At 34.8% G+C, this 21,141-nt stretch overlaps 1 protein-coding gene across 5 annotated transcripts in view; it reads right to left on the reverse strand.

Moving 5' to 3' along the window:
- Positions 1 to 239: 239 nt before the first annotated feature.
- CIP2A (cellular inhibitor of PP2A) overlaps positions 240 to 21,141 on the reverse strand; it is a 54,774-nt gene continuing 33,872 nt past the window's right edge. Inside the window, exons 18-24 of one of the 5 annotated variants that reach the window (XR_004670659.2) lie at positions 19,996 to 20,109; positions 19,274 to 19,356; positions 17,900 to 18,039; positions 16,814 to 17,006; positions 16,079 to 16,103; positions 15,102 to 15,131; positions 4,874 to 9,850 (exon numbers count right to left, since the gene is read on the reverse strand). Coding sequence is in view for 2 of the 5 variants with exons in the window: in XM_063602888.1 (XP_063458958.1) it covers positions 16,836 to 17,006; positions 17,900 to 18,039; positions 19,274 to 19,356; positions 19,996 to 20,109 (508 nt within the window). In the remaining 3 variants the exon portion in view is untranslated. Of the gene's footprint in view, positions 431 to 4,873; positions 15,132 to 15,781; positions 17,007 to 17,899; positions 18,040 to 19,273; positions 19,357 to 19,995; positions 20,110 to 21,141 lie in introns of those variants that run through there. The other 4 variants (XR_010111636.1, XR_008624817.1, XM_063602888.1 and 1 more) reach the window with 4 other exon arrangements.

Genomic DNA, 21,141 nt, shown 5'->3' on the forward strand with positions numbered 1-21,141 from the left:
TGTCAGCCATATTATTTATCTTGAAAATAGAAAATTAGACCAGCCTATTTGATAGTATATTTTCTTCTAATATTTTTATCCCTAGAAGGATGTCTCACGAATGCTCTATCAAACCAATGACATTTAAAGCTAAATTAAAACTATTTGGTCTTTCATAAGTCAAAAAAGTGAAGTATTCAATTATCATTAAGCCAGAAACTGGTTTAATTTTGTCTCAATTTTTTATCATAAAGTAATATGGTAAAAATAGTCTCATAATTGTCTTCTTTACAAGTTGTTTCTGAAGCTTAAGAAAAATGATACAAGAAATCATTAGGTCAGATTCAGTGGTTTATGCCTGTAATCTCAGCACTTTCGGAGATCAAGGCAGGAGGAGCACTTGAGGCCAGGAGTTCAAGACCAGTCTGGGTAACATAGCGGGATCACATCTCTAAAAAAAAAAAAAAAATTTTTTTTTTTTAGATTCGCTGGGCGTGGTGGGATGCACCTGTAGTCCTAGCTACTTGCAAGGCTGAGGCAGGAGGATCACTTGAGCCCAGGAGGTTGAGGCTGCAGTGAGCCATGATCAAACCATTGCATTCTAGCCAGGGTGAGAGTGAAACATTGTCTCTTAAAAAAATCATTAAACCAACATGAAAATAAAACTTCACTGTTTCTTTCTGAGAAGGCAACTTTTGATGATGTGCTTGGTATTTCAGTTCTTCTGTATTCCCACCTGGTGGAAATTTAACATAACACACAGCTCCTCACAACATCCAACACCAACTGGGGTCTATTATCTCAAAATAGGTGTAGAAGACAACGCAGCATTGGTATTGTAGGACAGCAAATTTCAAAACATGGTTCCCAGATCAGTGCCATTAACATTGCCTGGGAACTTGTTAGAAATGCAAATTCTTGAGCTGTCCCAGACCTACTAAATTAGAAACTCTGAGTATGGGTGTCTTAGTTCCATCTGGGCTGCTATAGTAAAATACCATGAACTGGGTGGCTCACAAACAGCAGAAATTTATTTCTCACAGCTTTGGATGCTGAGAAGTCCAAGATCAAGGCACCAGCAGATTTGGTGTCTGATGAGGGCTTGCTTTCTGCTGCATAGATGGCATTTTCTCACTGTGTCCTCATGTGGTGGGGGGGGCATAGGTCTCTCTTGAGCCTCTTTTGTAAGGGCACTAATCCCATTTACGAGGGCTCCATTCTCATGACCTAGTTACCTCCCAAAGGCCCGACATCCAAATATCATCATATTGGGAGTTAGGATTCAACATATGAATCTTATGGGAATGCAAACATTCAGTCTATAGCAGTGTGTCTGGTGGGTCCCAGTAATCTGTAGTTTAACAAGACCTCCAAGATTTTAATATACACCCAAATTTGAGAACCACTAAGGAGATTCTAACAATGTGAGAGCCTAGTAAAAGCTATAGAGTGTTTTTTGGGGGTTTTGTACACTAAGGTAAGTGTATTGAGAAATAATATTAACTGTTTCGACTTATTATTTGATCTTCTTATAGTTAATATAACAGGCCACCTCCCAAAAAACAAAACAAACAAAAACCACACACACATCCAACTCTGGCATGAGTATTCGCTAACCAAGATGTCCCCTAACTTGCAACTCAGAATAGTTGGTAAGGGTTATTTATATGCATATTGACATTCCCTTTGTTGTTTTTGTTGCTGAACAAATTGCATTAGAAAAACAGTTGCATGTTTAGGCAGGGCGAGGTGGCTCATGTCTGTAATCCCAGCACTTTGGGAGGCCGAGGTGGGCGGATCTTCTGAGGCCAGAAGTTCGAGACCAACCTGGCCAACATGGCAAAACCCCATTTCTAAAAATGCAAAAACTAGCTGGGGGTGGTGGCACACACCTGTCATCCCAGCTATTTGTGAGGCTGAGGCAGCAGAATCACTTGAACCTGGGAAGCGGAGGTTGCAGCCAGCCAAGATTGTGCTACTGAACTCCATCCTAGGTGACAGAGTGAGACTTTACCTCAAAAAAAAAAGAAAAATCAAAACAAAACAATTGCATGTTTAAGACAGAAAGGAGGAGGAAAAGGGGGTTGATGACATTTGTATCTATTTTCTTTTATTAGAAAAACAGTTGTTCAAGAACGTCACTCCACTCAGCAGATTTCTACAGCTCATTGGCCAAAACCATGTCTTGGGACAATGCCTAGCATCAAGGGATGTTGGAAAAGCAAATGCAGAATCTTATTTCTCACACTGTAAAGTTTATAGTTCTTTAAGAAAGAACTCATACAGGTAAGGAGGGGAGAAAGGTGCTAACACTGATAATGGGTCAATCTACAGAATTACAAATAGGGGATGCCACTCAGGGTTCTACCAAGGGGGAATGGCCCAGGTGGCCATAATGAAAGTAAGTATACAAGCAGCATCTTTGAGCTTCAGTGACAAAAGAGTAAGTGGGGTATGCCAAGTAGAATCTAAGCCCCCAAGTTTCCAGTAAGGGGCCTTCCCATACACCTTCAAAGAACCATATTAGAATGTACACTTACGGGATACCTCAGCATTTATCACTTGCCCCTCCTGGAAGTAATAACTTATTGGCCTGGCAAAACTTGGGAGACTCTCCTATCAAAGAACACAGCATCCTGGTGACAAGGTTACTGTTTGAAAACAGATAGTGCAGATCTCTCTTTTGAAGCTATTTCTAAGTGAAACATATTCTCCTTCCTCAGCTACTTCTCCCACGTGGCAAATACACTGGATAGTTCTCTTCAGAGTAGGAATGTATTTAGTGCTCTCTCCCTGCAATTGGATGGGGAAATTCAAATTGAGTCAGGAGAGAGGCAGGCTTGCCAATTTGAGAAATCCACCCTATTATAAAGCTAAATCTATATTTTGACTTTTGTTTTTTTAATTGATTATAACTCACAGAGATGGGAGCATGTGTGATCATTCCTCTAAATCTCTAACAAAGAAAGAGTAAAGTCATAGGGAGGCCTGTACAACCAAAACAGCCACACACTCTCCTGAGAGGACACACAGTCCCATATATCACCTCATTCAAGGGTGATGTCTATTCCTCTTTAGGCTGAATCATTCTACCCCTCAGAAATCTTGTGCTATGGTCTAAATATGTCCCCCAAAATTCATCTGCTGAAATTTAATTGCCAATGTATTAATAATAGTATTAAGAGGGAGGGCCTTCAGGGTGATGATTAAGACATGAGAGCAAAGTCCTCACAAATGGGATACATGAAATATTTTATCCATATAAGAGGCTAGAGGGAACTAGCTAGATCTTTTGCCCTTCCACTTTCTGCCATGTGAGGACACAGCAACAAGGCAGCATCCTAGAAGAGAGCAGCCCTCATCAGACACTGAACCTGTTGGCACTTTGATCATGGACTTCCCAGATTCCAGAACATAGTTTACAAATTACCTAGTCTGTTTTGCTGTAGCAGCACACGTGGACTAAGATATTCTGTAACCTAAATACTGGGCTACAAAGTTAACCACTATTAATATAGCTTACCTTAGACAGCAGATAAATGGGAGACAGGGAAAAACAAAGAAAATAATTAAAATGGGAAGAAAATAATACATAGCCCACTTCAAGGTTGGGATAAAATACGCATAATTACTACAGTCTTGTTTCTCAAAGTGGGCATGTGATCATCGCTGATATTTCTGTCTTCTTGTACTATTCATTCTGTCCCTTTCCCCTTGGCAAACACTTCAGTTGGTCAGTTTGTTCCTTGTGGGATGATCCAAACTGTCATTTCTGAAAGGCCTGGGTCCATTAGCAGTTAATGTAGTTTTCCACTGATTTTTATCCCAGATCTAGGAATACTAAGAGGTGCTCCAGATGTTCTCCTGTGTTTCAGGCATTCTTCTTACTGCTTCCGTTGTGTATTGTGTGGGATCATTCATCCTAGCTAGTTGACAAACTCCTCCTTTCCTGATGGTTTAATATCAGAAGCTCCAAGTTATTAGATGCCAGACTGAGCTTCCAGTTTAAGGAAATCTTTATTGTATCTCTTGGCAAAAGAATTTCCTACTTGGGTAACCGGAAACTCTAATCCAGCAGAACCTAACGTCAAGAACAGGAAGCTGAAATCCTGCCTGATCAATGAGACTAGAGGAGCTCATCCTCCTTGCAGATAAAGCATTTGATAAATATTTTAAATTCTTTCAAACTAAGAAGAAAACCTCTTTAATTTCATAAGGCACTTCTAGGAAAAACTTACATCAATTATACTTAATTGTGAAATGTTAACAGCATACACTTCAAGATTGGGAAGAAGATAAAAAATGTCTATTCAAAGCAAAATTTTATTGCAGGTCCTAGCTGCTGTAATGAAGTGACAGAGAGCAATGAAAGTCATAGAAATTTGAAATAAAGAAATAAAACTATCACTGTTTTGTGGACAATGAGATGTGTATATAAAAGTTCCCTTTAATTTCATAATTTATGAGATTGAGTTTATCAAGTTGGCTGGTTGAGGTGTCTTAGTCTGTTTTGTGTTGCTATAACAGAATACCAGGGACTGGGTAATTTATAAAGAAAAGACATTTCTTACAGTTCTAGAGACTAGGAAATCCAAGGTCAAGGAAACCACATCTGGTGAGGGTCTTCTTGCTGCACATCACCCCATGGCAGAGAGTGGAAGGGCAATGGAAGGTGAGAGAAAGAAGGCAAGAGGGAACTGTTCTCACTTTTGTAACAAGCCCACTCTTGCAATACTTGCAAGCCCACTTTCTTGGTAACACTAATCCATTCATGAAGGCAGAGCCCTTATGTCCTAGTCACTTTTTATTAGGCCCCACCTCCCAACACTGTTGCATTGTGTAGTAAGTTTCCTACACATGAACTTTGGGGAAACATTCAAACCATAACACAAAGTTAATATACAAAAGTCAACTGTGTTTCGATTTAATAAATTTAGAAAATAAAAATTTAAAACAGCTCTCATATTATTGAGCGAAAGAAGACACAAATACATACTAATGAGTTCATACATATAAAGCTCAAAAGCAGGTGAAACAATACCGTAGTGTTAACACTACCATACTTAAGTTTGAGGAGGAGGGAATGATAGAGGTTTAGCAGGGACATGAGGTGGACTTTTGACTTGGGTAGCTGTTCAATGTTATATATATGGGAAAACATGTGTTGTGCACTTTTCTACATGTGTATATTCTTCACAATATTTTAAATAAATAAAGCAAGCAACTATGTATTAGCAGATAGAAAAATGATAAAGTAATAGATCTAATACCTGGTTATTTAAAATAAATAAATAGATAAACTTCTGGCTGATTTAAAGCAGAATAAAAAGTGAAAAAGTCAATTATATAAAATAGGAAAATATAATTTATGGGTAACTAAAGAACCAAGGACAGTAAAAGCTTATCAGTATACTTATTTGTTCAAATATATGCAAAACAAATACCTGGAATTAAATAAAATTCTAAAAATATAAATGAACACAATTTAGAGTAGAGATAATATTATCTGAACAAACCAATTAGCACAGAAGAAATATAGACAGTTTCCTGGCTGTACCCTTTCCTACCCCCAGAAAGCCCATTCCTAGATTGTTTCACAGGTCAGTTCTACTGAATCTTTAAAGAACATAAGCCTCCAACTCTGCTTACATTTTATACAGGAGCATAAAAAGTAAGTTAAATACTCTTCTTTTTAAAGCTAGAATAATACCAAGCCCTGACAAAGACTGCCCACATGAGCACACACAAAATAAAATGTATCTCACTTATATCCATGTGAAATTCCTAAATATTGCCAAACAGAACCTAAAAGCACACTAAAAAAAATCCATGATACATTCATTTCAGAAATTTAAGATTCATTCAAATCAAGAAATGTATTAATATATTTAGTTATATATTGACCAAACACTTCCACTTCTTTTCCAGGTTACATGGTAGAATTATTTGACCTCTTCGGTTCCCTGTGGCCATGTGATTTGCACTGGTGAATAAAATGTTAGCTAAAGTCATGTGTATTATTTCCAAGTGGAAAGTTTAAAAGTCAGTGGCTGACCTACCATGTTCCCTTTCTCTCCACCACAGACAGCATCTCTCAAAATGCCAGATGATGGCTGCTCTATGAGCGTGGCTCTGGGAGGAAGGAAAGTATGGAATTCCACTGACATGGAGTATGAGCCAGAAATAAACCATGTTGTTTAAAGCTACTGAGATTTTAAGGTTATTAGTTACTGAAGCACAAACTAGCCTATAACGACTGATATGATACTAAAAAAAAGAGAAAAAAGTGACATTATATTTATAGATATCAAAAAGATCTGATAAAATTCCATTTCCATTTTGGTACAATCATTCCCAGTCTTAATAAAAATTTTTAGTAAAATAGAAATAGATGCATACTTAACATGTTAAAACATATATATCTTAATCCAAAAGTGAGCATTGTGCTTAATGGGAAAACACTAAAATTGCTTCCATTAACACCAAGAGCAAATTCCTTTTTCATCATATTAAAAAAATGATCTGGATAAGAGAAATGTTATTTAAAACTTGGATATGAAAATGTAAATTTTTTTACAGATGACAGAACGGGTTTATTATTTATAGTAGTTTTAGTGATTCTCTTGGATTCTTCAGGTAAATTCACTATTGGTTTGGGTACAAAATATGTATATTCATATATTTTATGAATACCATGAACATAATGAACATAATGAACAATGACAAAAAGCTAAAACTTAACAAGGTATAAAAACTATATTCAAATAAAGCATTATTGAGGGTCATAAAGTACTACTGAAGATCATGAACACATGAAAAGATACACTATGTTTTAGAAAAGATAATTTAACATCATAGAGATGTCAATTCTTCCTAATCTAAAAACCTATAAACCTAACATTATTCAAACAAGTATCAACACTATTTTTTAACTAGACAAGATGAGTCTAAAATAAATAATATAGAAAAATAAATGAGCAAGTGTACAGGAAAATTCTCAAATAAATATGAGAGATTGCTCCTATAAAATACTAAAACATTATCAAGTCACAATAATAAAAATGATGAAAAAATTACAAATAAAAATTCTTCACAGAAAAGCTAAACCATAAACAAAGTCAAATGACAGCTAATTGAAAAAAAATTTGCAATTTTTATCAAGGACAAGTGAAAAATTTACTTACTGAAGATCATCAGGAACCCAGTTAAAAAAAAAAGATGAATAACCCACAGGAGAAATTGGAAAGGGATTAAACACTTTACAGAAAAAGAAACAAATAGTTTTTACATATATGGTAGCCATGAAAAAGTTTGTTAACACCATAATGGTTGAAAAACTTGGATTACAATGGAATGAGGATGTGGGGAAACAAATATTGCTAGTGGGTTATTTGTAAATGTACATACACTTCAACTAAGTAATATTTTGAATGACATCTGTATAATAACTGCAATGTCTTCATTATAGCCAAAGATGAAAAACAATGTGTTCATTAATATGACTTAAACTATATTGATCAATGAAATATTATGAAACTGTCAAAAATGATCAAGAAGCCCTATACATATTGATATCATGAAATGATTTCCTAAACATCACATAGTGAAAAAGGTACAAAACAATATGTATAAAATACTTGCATTTCTGTAGCCCACCAATATATAAATATAGGTATACACATTTATGTATTGCATTATCTCTTTAAGAATACATAAGAAATCTGGTCAAAAAAATCAGTGATTCTGTGGAGGGTAACTAGATTGCTGAGAGAGGGATGAAAGGGAAATAACTGTCATGTATCATCCTTTTTCTGTATTAAAAATTAAGACTTACAAATTTTAGTAAAGTTTTAGATTTTGAGAATTGGGAAGATAGTTCCGTGTGTCCATTGAGTCCCCTGGCACCCCTATTATTTACATCTTGGATTACTGACAAATTTATTATAATTAACGAACCAGTATTAATACATTAACCATAGTCTACAGTGTAAAGTTCATTTTGTATTACACAGTTCTATATGAATTTTGACAAAATGAATGTCATGTACCCACCATTATAGCATTATACAGAATAGTTTCACTGCCCTAAAATGCTCCATTTATTTTTTGCTCCGCTCTTTCATTCTTTCAAGGGTTCTATAGTTTTGACTTTTCCAGAATGTCATATAGTTGTAATAATGTGTGCAGCCTTTTCAGACTGGCTTTTCATTTAGCAATATGCATTTAAGTTTCCTCCATGTCTTCATAGCTCATTTATTTTTAGCATTGAATATTCTTTTCTCCTAAAGTTCCGGATACATGTGCAGGTTTCTTACAAAGGTAAGCATGTCACATGGTGGTGTGCTGCACAGATCAACCCATCACATTGGTATTAGGCCCAGCACCTATTAGCTATTCTTCCTGATGCTCTCTTGCCCCCCACTCCTCCCCACAACAGGCTCCAGTGTGTGTTGTTCCCCACATGTCCATGTGTTATAATTCAGCTCCCACTTATAACTGAGAACATGCAGCGTTTGGTTTTCTATTCCCGTTAGCTTGCTGAGAATAATGGCTTCCAACTCTATCTATGTCCCTGCAAATGACATGATCTCGTTCCTTTTTTTTTTTTTTTGAGATGGAGTCTTGCTCTGTTGCCCAGGCTGGAGTGCAGTGGCACGATCTCAGCTCACTGTAACCTCTGCCTCACGGGCTCAAGTGATTCTCCTGCCTCAGCCTCCTGAGTAGCTGGGACTACAGGCAAACACCATCATGTCCGGCTAATTTTTGTATTTTTAGTAGAGATGAGGTTTCACCATGTTGTCCAGGATGGTCTCGATCTCCTGACCTTGTGATCCGCCCGCCTTGGCCTCCCAAAGTGCTGGGATTACAGGCGTGAGCCACCGCACCAGGTCAATCTCATTCCTTTTTATGGCTGAATAGTATTCCATGGTGTATATGTACCACATTTTGTTTATCCAGTCTATTATTGATGAGCATTTGAGTTGATTCCATGTCTTTGCTACTGTGAATAGTGCTGCAATGAACATACATGTGCATGTATTTTTTATAACAGAATGATTTATATTCCTTTGGTACATACTAAAGAGCTTCTCCTTGGTGATGACTCTGGCTTTCTCCTTGAAGACACTGATATGCACATTACTGGTCCTGTCAGCTGGGTTGCCAATTTGAGTTCAGCAGAGCTGTCTTCCTTCGTGGGGTCCAAGGGCTTCCTGGGGAAGTGGATGAGCTTGTAGCAGTACTCCTTCAACTGGAGTTGCTGGCATTTCAGGACTCACTCGACTTGTTCTAATGTCTCCTTGGATCCACAGATACCAAAGGTCTGGGTCACCGTGTGGATGCTGGCCACCTTAACTCTTCTAAGCTGAAGCTTCTGCTAGCTTATACTTTGGTGTGATATCTCCCTGTGGGACATCCTCCTATGGGCTAGATGGGTCCAGATGCAGGATGATAGGCAATGGTGGTGTGCTTTTGCCTGCTGGGTCTTGCATCTGTGGATCTTTTGGGTCAGCTGGCTGAACCAAACTGCTACTGCCACTCCTTGTGGAAGTGAGGCATCAGGAGCATGCCATTCTGGCAGGGTGCCATAGCTGCATATGGTTCTCCTCCGAAGGAGAACGGTTGGCTGGAAAGGCTCTCAACAGGTTTAAATTCCCAAGCTAGTTCACACAGCATCTAGTAATTCGACAAAATTACAATTTAAGTGTTCCTACCAGAGCTTCAGATAAGTTGATCCATACTTCAACTGTATTCTCTACAGTTTTCAGAACGATGATTTGTCCTGTGACCTCAATTCTCTGGTGGATCTAAAAGAAGCCACTGATTTTTCAGTTTGTTCAGCTTTTTTTCTTGAGAGAGTGAGAGACAAGTTCTTTGCATGTTAAAACAGAAAGTGCATGTATCTTTTAATTTTTGAATTTTGTACCACGTGCTCATATTCTATCTCTTACTCTCCTCTGGCCCCCTACTTTCCTAAATAGAGAATCACACTTACAGTTGGTAAAATTAAGGTGATACTATCGTTTGTAGAATGGGAAAGATTTAAAAGAGGCATAAAGAAATAAATTTGATTAGTATGTAATGACCACAGAACTAACCTTACAAAGAAACATAGCCTCTGAAAATATTAGCAGTATGATCATAAGTTGGGTGGATCATATCCACCCAGGCAACATGGCAAACAAAATATGCTCCTTGGATCGACCTACAACATCAATAATCCAAGTCTCTTATTCAGTAGCTCAGGGATAGCAGCAATTCAAGTCATGGCTTCAGTCAGTCTAATCTGAAGGGTATTTGCATGAAATGTCATTCAGACTAAATGGCTCAGGGTGACCTTGCTTATTGTTCTCTCAAAGTGTTTTTACACAGCCAGCTTCAAACATTTATTATTGAGTTCTCTCTCCTCTGGATTCTGTACAAATTCCCAAGATTCTTGTAACCCTTCCTTGATATTATAATTAAAGGTTTGTATTTTCATTATCTCTGTAAACACAACACATACATCTCTACTTTAAGGTAGATAACACTAAATGTCTTTGGACTTTTAAAAAAGAGCTTACTACAAAAATAGTATTTCTAAATATAAATACTAACATAGATTAGGAAAACTTTTAAATCTGTCAGAAGAGCTGGGAACATAATGGGATCCAAGTCCTAGACATATTGTTTTACCACTAAAATTTGGCAAACTTTTCTCAACTACATCTTTTCCTCATAATCTCCTCCAGGAAATTAAAGAAGTAACAATGTACAACCTCACAATGAATTTTGTAGGTACAGTCATTAATTAGAAAATACTATGATACCTAAGGCTAATCTGAAGTATGAAAAATGCTTCTTTCAAAAAGAGATGTTAATTTACCACTGCTTATAATTTATATCTAATATAAATAAGTTAGTCTGAGCAACCCAGACTAGTCTAGTCAATAAAAGTGTTACTCCTGGGGTGTAGACAATAATTTAAAGATTTAACCCCTAATCTCTCCATCCTCTACTACTCTCGAAAATAACAGAGAATCTTTACTGTTCATTTTACTTTCTCAATTGGCCAAAGGTTTGATGAAGAGAAAGAGGAAACCAAGGACAAAGGACATAAAACTTTTTACTTCGTTCCGTCTCCAAAAGGGAGATAAACCATTATTGAAAATCTACTAAAAGCCATGAGCTTTATTTGTATTTTTTCTAACAAGTATGTGTTATTCTCATTTTACAGAAGAATAAAACATTAAATAAAAACTTTCCTTAGGTAGAGCCAGAACTCAAATCTAGATGTGGTTACCAAACCAATGTTTTAAAACATGGTTTTAAAAAGTTAAAGTAACATTGTACTTCTAGAAACCAAAAAAGTCAATTATAATTTCATTATGCGGAGGTTACCACTGTTCACTGTTTCTAATATACATATACATACACACACACAAACAAATCTTAAAGATATTCAGGTATCTGAATCATTGTTTACAAATAGTTTGGTTTACTTTTTTTCACTTAACACACCAAAAATCTCTTCCCAATACCTATTATATATTTCAGTAAATTTTCAAAAAGGATGCATGATATTTTACTCCATGACTGTACCTTATACTGATTAACCAATCTCCTATTACTGTATAAATTGTTTCCAATTTTGTGTCATAATATTACTGTACATAAATCTTAGTGCACAACCTTATTTCTTTCAGATAAATTGCTAGAAGTGAAGCTTCTGTGTGTTCCATAACAACACATACTAATTTAAAAGTCATATCAGTTTGTGTTTGAATCATGGGACTTCTTTTCTGAGAATGCATCTTTTTTCACATCGTTTTTACACACAAAGGGGTTGGGATCACTGTTCTTTCAGAATTCTCTCAGCTCTAAAATGCTGATTAACTGTGGGTATTACACAAATTAGTATGGAGTAGTTGATAGTAGCCTTTACTTTCAGTTAAAATGAAAACCCTGCCTAATTGAAGATGAACAGTGTTGTCTTTTGCTAGGGCTAATCATAAGCCTTTTTATTTGAAGTTTGAGAAAAGCATAACACTACTCTAATACATTATATCTTTTGGCTCTTTGAGATAAGTGAGATGAAATATGATACTTAGAATAACAGTGAAGATAATGTAATGGAGAGGCAAAATCATGTTCATTACTAAATCCCTGCCAAATGCTCAGCTACTTACTGGAAAATTAGTTTTTAATAACATAATGAAAGTGAAAGCCAATCCACTCTGTTGACTTTGAAAATGTCACTCTCTAATGTAGTAGTGGAAAGAATGTAAAAAGTTCTTTGCTATGTATCCTGGGATTATCCATCATATTTTGAGATATCGAGAGAATATAGATACTGGGTCCTTAGGAAATAGACAACTAAAATGTTATATTTAGTTGGAAGGAAAGAAGCTTACTCCTTCTTGCATTTATGAAGGGATACTTGTAGCTCAATGTGCAAAAAAAGGTGAGTTTTAAGAGTTATACCTCTTATTCATGGTTATATGATAATAAAGTTTTTTCTGGGGTAGTTTTGAAATATTTAAATGAACACAAGCATAAACCAAACGGGACTCACAGAGGTCTTTGATGACAGGAAGAAAGTCAGTTCGCTGCAAAATGCTTAACTCAGTGAGACTGTATAAGGTTTCAAAGTGATTTGCATGTTGAAAATAAACCATGATTTTTTGAGTTCACAATGTTCCCTCTCAATTTATGGAGTACAGAGGCATATAATTTCAAGGACTTATCATGCTCATTATTCACAATATAAAAAATCAATGAAACATCTGCCTTTAAAAAAATAGGCCATATATATATATATATATATATATATAAAAGTCTGGGGTGTAGCGGTGCAATCACAGCTCACTACACTGCAGCCCGAGGGACATGTCACCACACCTAACTAATTTTTTTTTATTTTTTGTGGAGACGTGTGTCACTTTGTTGCCCAGGCTGGTCTGGAACCCCTGCCTCAAATGATCTGCCTGCCTAGGCTTCCAAAATTATGGGACTACAGGCATGAGCAGTGACCAAGTTTTAATTTTTAAAAGTTAATTATCTAGAATGTAAACTTAGTGAAGGCTGGAAATGTACAATTATTTTCTTAATCCAAAATACTTTATTATGGGTGATACTCATTTAATATTTATTGGTAATCACTGAGAGCCAAGGTAAAGTGATGACCCAAATGAATTGAATGTCATGATTTAAATAGGCAATTCTCAAATTAGGGGGTTTGGGTAGAAAAATAATATCAAAAAGTTCTTGTAGTTAAAAAAAAATCAATATGCTTAACATGCCTATTTTCTTAAACTACAGAAAGCAAATCTCACATGCTTTGCTTGTAAGAATATGGAAAAAAAGTAAATGCTGTATTAACTGAAAAACTCTAAGTACTATATTTTAATTTCGTGAATGATATGGGTGATGTCATATAGACTGCTATTTTCAGTACATTATAAAATTACCAAAATGTTCAATTTTCTACCTTTAAAAAGTAGGAAAATATCCACTTGGCAACCAACCATCAAATTAATAACTGATTCAAGTAAGAATTATCAACAATACTAAAAGTAGCAGATGCAAGTTGGAAGAGAAACAGCCTATATGCAGTATCTGCCCACAAATTACTTATTATTTCCAAAAGGAAAAACAGGAGTGTTACACTGAAGAAACTACTTTGTATTGATGCATGCAAAGAGGTGAACATACTGATGTTGACAGCCAGAGTCTTTCCATGTAATTGCTTAAAGCAAAAATTATCACATGGTTCTGAAGGTTAGCTACATAAGCAGAGGTAATGCACATGTCAACTATAGCATGAAGGATGAGAAGAGGACAGATGGACCTATATAGTTGCAAGGTTTCTATATTTTATGTTAAGTGGTACAATATTAACTCTAAGTGGATTGTTAAAGGACTTATTTTGTCAAAATTGATAAAAAAGCAAGACCCAATTCTATTTGTTTACAAGTCATGAATTTTACATATAAACATAACAGGTTAAAAGTAAACTGATAGAAAAAGATATATCAGGCCAACAGAAAACATAATAAGGACTAAGTGGCTATGTTATTATCAAATAAAATAGACCTCAAGATAAAGATTACCAAACATAAAAAGACATTTCTTAATAAGTAAATGTAACATCTAATAGCAAAGTTTTGACTAGTTTTGTTACTAAAGTTTGAATGGAACACAGCCATGACTAATCATTTATGTATTGTCTATGGCTGCTTCTGTGCTGCAATAGCAGGGTTGAGTTGTTGTGACAGAAACTATGTTCCAGAAAGCCTAAAATATTTACTATCTGCCCCTTTACAGAAAATGTTTGCTAAATCTTGCAAAGGATTAAGTCACAAACAGGACACATGGCTGGTACGATGGTATATATGCCAAAAGCAAAGTTGTAAATATAGTTCATAACTATTCGAAGGGAGGAAAAGAATCAAATTACAGTAAGACTTTGAGTTTTAGGAAATATAACTTGGTAAGTACCTGTAACATATGAATGAATGACCGAAGGTAGAAGTAGAAATTCAAACATATTTTCATTTAACTGACAGTGCTAACTCATGACAGAATCTCTTTTTATTCTTAAGTGACTAGTCCTTATAATATATAAGTAAATAGACCCAAATGAACACTGACCTGATAATTTCCTAAGACACAGCATACAGTTTCATTCTTTTTTTCCTGACATTAAATTAATGAACAATTTAATATAAACTTTAACCAACCAAATTTTATGAGATGTGTCTATTTGTTCAAGTGGCAAGTGTAAATAGTAAAGGAACTGTGTTAATGTATACTTTGGAGACAAACTCTCCCCAGCAAAATTTTAAGAGGATGCGAGTAATCCTAATATAATGATGCACTTCCTAAGTTTTGTTTTTTCCATTAGGAAATGGACATGCATACACACATACAAAACCCTGACTATGGTGGTGGTTCAAATTTGATTAAATTTTTTTTTTAGAAAAAAAATATTTACACACACTTTTGCTTTTTTAATGAGGTACACAGTCCAACAAGAAAAAAAAAGTAACTGATATAGTAAAGGCACTCAGAAAAACAACAGAAACAATATGAAAGGTGTTACAAGAGACAGAAAGAGATGAAGGATGATGATTAGTACTCACCTTCTTCAATGCTGCAGTACGGACTTTCCTCTTTAGGGAGAGAAGATTAGAAATAAACAGGTTAAAATTACATTAAAAAAGGGCTACTACATATATATAATGGGGTAATTATTTATATAGATATTTAAGAAAAGGCAAATTGAGTTCTTTAAACACATACTTGTGAGAATGGGATAGATCTGCATTATCTAATAGGATGGTTATCAAAATTAAATTTAATAAAATCAAAAATTTAGTTTTTTCAGTTGCAAAGGCCAAATTTCAAGTGCTCAATGGCCACTTTTAGCCACTGGCTATGGGACTGGACATCATAGAACACTGTCATTATCACAGAAAACTGTATAGGGTAGCACTAGGCTAGGCTGTCTCAAGATGTCTAAATTGGAAAGATAAATTGATTTTCCCTAGAGTTTTTGGTTCATTCATTCATTTCTTTAACGTTTTGTCTCTTTTATTTTATAGACCCTTTTATTCTTCAGTCTTATCTATCCACTTAAACTTTTTCATATTTGGTTGAAAATGCATGCAATTTCAAAAGAGAAACAGAATGTATCTCCTCTATAGAATAAATAGTAATTTAAAATGTTTTACTCTGCATAATATTTTTTAAAAAATTTCCAGAACTGTACAAATCTAAATTCACTTAAATCAAAGAGACATATGGTGAAGAAAACACCAAGTAAAATTAATGACTGTATTGGTATAGCAATAAAATCAATCAAAATATTGATGTAAAAACGCTTCTTACAGAGTAGTTAGAGGATATGATTCAAATGAAAAGTACAGAAGGACCCTTGTATTTTAAAAAACCATAAAGATATTTAACCTATGCTTTAAAATTAAATGAACCAATTAAAAACTATTAGGACAACACATTAAATACAATTCATATCAGAATTAACAGTAAATAATATTTTTCTGAATATGCAGCAAGAGTAGAATCCAAATTATCCTTACGTAAATCATAAGAAACTTACAATTAATTATAGATGATCTGGACCACTATGCAACATTTGAAAAAAGAGAAAAAAACACTAAATATACCTTACAAATAATTCTACAAGTTCTTAGATTTTTTATGAGACAGCTATTGTGTTAAATGTAATCATTTAAATGTAATAGTTTAACACAATAACAGTTTTCTAATTTTTATACATTTTATTACCATTGCATTTTTTCAAATTTAGAAATTATGCTACAGCAGTATAAAAATTATTTTAAATTCACTAATATTTTCTTTTGTGCTTCTTCAGAGACAAACTTCTCTAGCAGTAAAATCATACCTTCTCTCTTTTTACTTTACTTTTTACTTTTACTCTCTCTATATTTTTATTTTGTAATCTTTAGGACTGTTATACCAAGAAAGTTTGGTCTTAAGATCTAAATAATCACGAATGAGAATAAATAAGACAGGCAAAACAGAATAGAAAGCAACTAAGAAAAAGGAAAGAACCTTAGAAAAATGATAATGGAGGTTAAAAATGACTTTCTAATGTAAGAACCAAAGAAAGCCTTAAGCAATAAAAGCCAGAAACAAAAAGTAAAACTTAGAAAATTAAATTTCTATTCAAACTATCAAATAAAAAACATGCATCAGATCAGGGTCTTTACTAAATTAGATAATAACTTCTTATTGTTACGAAGTCACAAATTAACTCCCCTACCCACCCCCCCTCCAATAGATAAATACATCAAAAATATCATGAGATTACAAATTCCAAAATGCCATAATGTCTATATACTGAGATTCACAGTTTCTGGATTTATTTTTCCACCACTTAAACTGTGGATCATTGCTATCATGTGGGAGTGTTTGTTCAATTCCTCTTGCTGAAGTTTCACCAAGGACTCTTTCTCTTCCAAACGACCTTCTAATTGTGCCTTTTGAACCTCTAGGGAGGAAGCCTAAGGAATTGGGGTTGGGGGAGGAGGAAGAATTGAGAAGAAAAATAACTTTAATGTTTTCTCTATACATATATTTTAAGATGCTTTTATTTTTTATTGTACAACAACCATTATACTTCAGTTAATTCAATTACATGGTAAGTTTAAAATGAATAATCATTAAACAATATAATACAAATTGAGAATACACTTTCAACTTGTCTTAAGTTAATGCCAGCAGCTGAAATTTTGCAGAAAATACTACACACTACATATTAAAATTACTAATAAGATAATCACATTAAAGCAGAACCAGAAAAACTGTAAATGTGGTACTAAATTTTATGCCTCTTCTGTTACTCAGTAGTAGTAGTAGATCAGTCTTTAATCCTAGTCTGTTCTCATCTTCCTGGTAGTAAACGGGCCAGAAAGTACAATTCATAGCTACCACTCAAGCTATGCAACCATGGTAATATAGAAAGAACCCTGGACTCAGATTCAGAATATATATCTATTGATTCACTTATTAGCTGTGTGACTTTAGTAAGTAACCTCAGACTCAGTTTCTTCAGTTGTAAGTTGAAAATATTTATTAACACATTATATAATATTTGTTAAAGTGAAAATTATACAGCTACCTATATATGACATCAAGTACTGGTAACCCCTTTCTGTATTCTTTGCACACTTGAAAATACCAGGTGCTGACACAAAGTATCTGTTTAATAACTGCTTAACTATTTTAGAAAATACATTATGAAAACCTCATAACAAATGATACTCAAGCTGCTTTGAGATCCTAATATCTTCTAAAAAATTTGCTGAAGAAACAGTACATTCCTTTATCCATATTCACCCTTTTCACAACAGACTTTTTTATTTTACTGCAAATGAGAAATGGAACAGATTCTTACCTTAATGCTCAACTCTTTTCTTATCTGTTCTGTTCTGCTTAATTCTTTTCTAAGGATATCAATGGTTTCTTCCTTATCTTCTCTTTCCTTTTGTAAGGTTTTAATCTTTTCTTCTTGTACTTTTGTTTTTTGATGCAAATCTTAAAAGAAAAAAAGTCAAGTATATACTCAGAGGTCTTACACTGACTACTCTGAAATGGTCTAGTAGCTACTGCAAGAGCAAAAGAGAAATAACTAGAACAAGGAAGAGAAACTTCTCTTATGACAGTATTCTACAGAAAATACCAAATCTCCATGTCTTTCTTCCATCCTGTGTTCTAAATATAATATGCTATATAGGTAAAGGACAATTCTCAAAGTGTAAGGGTTAGAAAAGTGAGAGCTACAACTATGAAAAATTATATAGGTAGGTGCCTGCGCTCTAAGGCAAGTGAGAACAAAAATGTTTTTCAGGATCATTTCAAATATACCATTAAGAAGCTAGTAACTAAAAGTTACCTAATACTGCCACCTGCTGTTACGTTCCTTAAACATTTTTTTATTTTGAAAAGGGCAATCCATAATCCTATGTGATTTAACGAAGGAACAGAAAACCAAATACTCCAAGTTTTCACTTCTAAGTGGGAACTAAACATTGAGTACACATAGACTTAAAGATGGAACCAATAGACACTGCAGACTAGAGTTGGCAGGAGGTTGAAAATTACCTATTGCTACCTATTTGGTACTATGCTTACTACCTGGGTGATGAGATCCATACCCCAAACATCCGTGTCATGCAGTATACCCAGTGTAACAGACCTGCACACATGCCCCCTGATTCTAAAAGTTGAAATTATAAAAAAATTAAATTAAATTAAATGGTCAATCATCTCTTTCCTTTTGTTTTTTGTTTTTTTTTTTTGAGACAGTCTTGCTTTGTCACCCAGGTTGGAGTGCAGTGGCGTGAACATAGCTCACTGCAGCCTTGACATCCAGGTTCAAGAGATTCTCCCACTTTAGCCTCCTGAGTAGCTGGAACTACAGGTGCACACTAACACACCTGGCTAAATTTTTGTATTTTTTGTAGAGATGGGGTTTCACCATGTTGCTCAGGCTGGTCTCAAACTCCTGAGCTCAAGCAATCTACCCATCTCCAACTCCCAAAGTGCCTGGCCAATTTCTTATAGCTCCTAAATTTAAAAAAAGTACCACTTTTTCAACTTGATTAAACCGAACTGCTTTTGTGAAACATGTCAAGAAAAGGGAAGCCATTTCAAATATGATTTAAAGTTTAAAACAATAAGTAGAAAATAAAAAAGCAAACAAAACCACTCATGCTTCCAAAATAAATACATTAAAAATAGAAAATGTATTAAATAAGAAGCCACTTACTTGCTAGCTTATGTTCTCTGTCTACTAGGTGATTCTGTACTTCTTTTCTCTGTTCTTCTTTCTCTATTAATTGGGCAATACTTCTGAAGTTATAAAAAAAAATAGAAGAAAACATTAATGAACCATATACCATTTGTAACTTTTTCTCCCTACCAAGCACTTTGGGAGGCCAAGGCGGGCAGATCACAAGGTCAGGAGATCGAGACCATCCTGGCTAACATGGTGAAACCCCGTCTCTACTAAAAATACAAAAAAAAAAAAAAGAAGGTCTCGTTCTGTCACCCAGGCTGGAGTGCAGTGGCATGATCTTGTGCTCACTGCAACCTCTGCCTCCCGGGCTCAAGTGATTCTCCTGCCTCAGCCTTCTGGGTAGCGGAGATTACAGGCACCCGCCACAACACCCAGCTAATTTTTGTATTTTCAGTATTTACAGAGTTTCGCCATGTTGGCCACGCTGGTCTCAAACTCCTGACCTCATGTGCTCCACCCACCTCAGCCTCCCAAAGTGCTGGGATTACAGGCGTGAGCTACCATGCCCAGCCTTTAAAACAAAATTTCTAAGAACAGCAATTGCCTGTAACTTCCACCAAATACATATCTTATATCTAAAATAAGTGACAATTCTATTAATTTTATCAATAAAAAACAATGTTCTATATAAAGGGAATCATTTTGTTTTTGAAAAATCCCACATATTCAGAATACAGAACTAGAGATTTTACTTTTCATTTTGTTCCTTGAGTGACTCATTCAACTTTTTCACTGTCTCAATTTGTTTATTCAGAGAATCACATGTGATCTGTAAATCTTTATTCTTCTTTTCAGTACTTTCATTTCTGAAAAGACAAGAAAATGAGTTGGCATCATTATGGAGGAAAACATATGAAGGAGAAAAGAAGCTCACAGTGTTTTCTTTACTATCTCTTCTAACCAAATTGCATATGCTGGAAGAGAAGGAATGTTATGAACAAGCAGGACATAAACAGAATTTCATCTACTCTAAAAGGCAGTAAATACATGTTTTGGTTGACTGATGTGGTAAAAATTACTATGAAATAGAAATGTGTGGGGCATTAATCTCATATTTATGGATATAAAGCCTTATTTTACAGATGATATTGCATTACATAATTTGCTATAAATAAGTTTAGGGTTCTACATTTGTCTCTTTAAAACTGTGCATCTAATAGTCCTAAGTATTTTACCTGCAAAGTAAACACAGAAAAAAATCCTTTCTAAAGTAATACTTTGATACTCAACTACCATAAGCATAAAATGTCTTTTTTATTTCACTAAGCACAAAGATTTTTAAAAAGCAACCCAAAAACCAAACCAAAACAAACAAAAAAAACCAGTAGCCAAACTTGGCCAGCAGTTTTTGTATCTAATCCATACAGGAATTTTAACAATCTGAGTTTGAGTACCTTTAGACAGTCCTGACCATTACAAATGACCTTTTCCCCAGCCAGCTTCATTTACATGTTATCCACTTGTCCATTCAAGGAATTTCACCTTCTAGCCCCTAAATCACTAGCTGGAACATAAGCAGGTCTTAGAAACCATGTATTTTTCTTGGACCCTGCCTATCTCTTAGGTTCTCTATGTGAGACAAAGCAGGGATCCCCTTTTTAGGAGGTCTGAGGACCTCAAGCTGGAAAATAAAGGAAAATCCTGAGTTCACTCAAGGGAAATTCCAGGGACCTAGATAGCCCTAGAAGTAAATAAGTAACTTGTTAAACAGGAAGGTAATAGTAGCCTAAATCAAAGTTAACAAACTTAAGAGTACCAGTGATACTTGATTCTTTATAGAACTTAAAGAAAACAACTTAACACATGTCCCTGAGTTGTATTTCAGAGACCCGGACCCT

The sequence above is a fragment of the Pan paniscus genome, chromosome 2 (assembly GCF_029289425.2).
Source record: "Pan paniscus chromosome 2, NHGRI_mPanPan1-v2.0_pri, whole genome shotgun sequence".
Taxonomy (NCBI): Eukaryota; Metazoa; Chordata; class Mammalia; order Primates; family Hominidae; genus Pan; species Pan paniscus.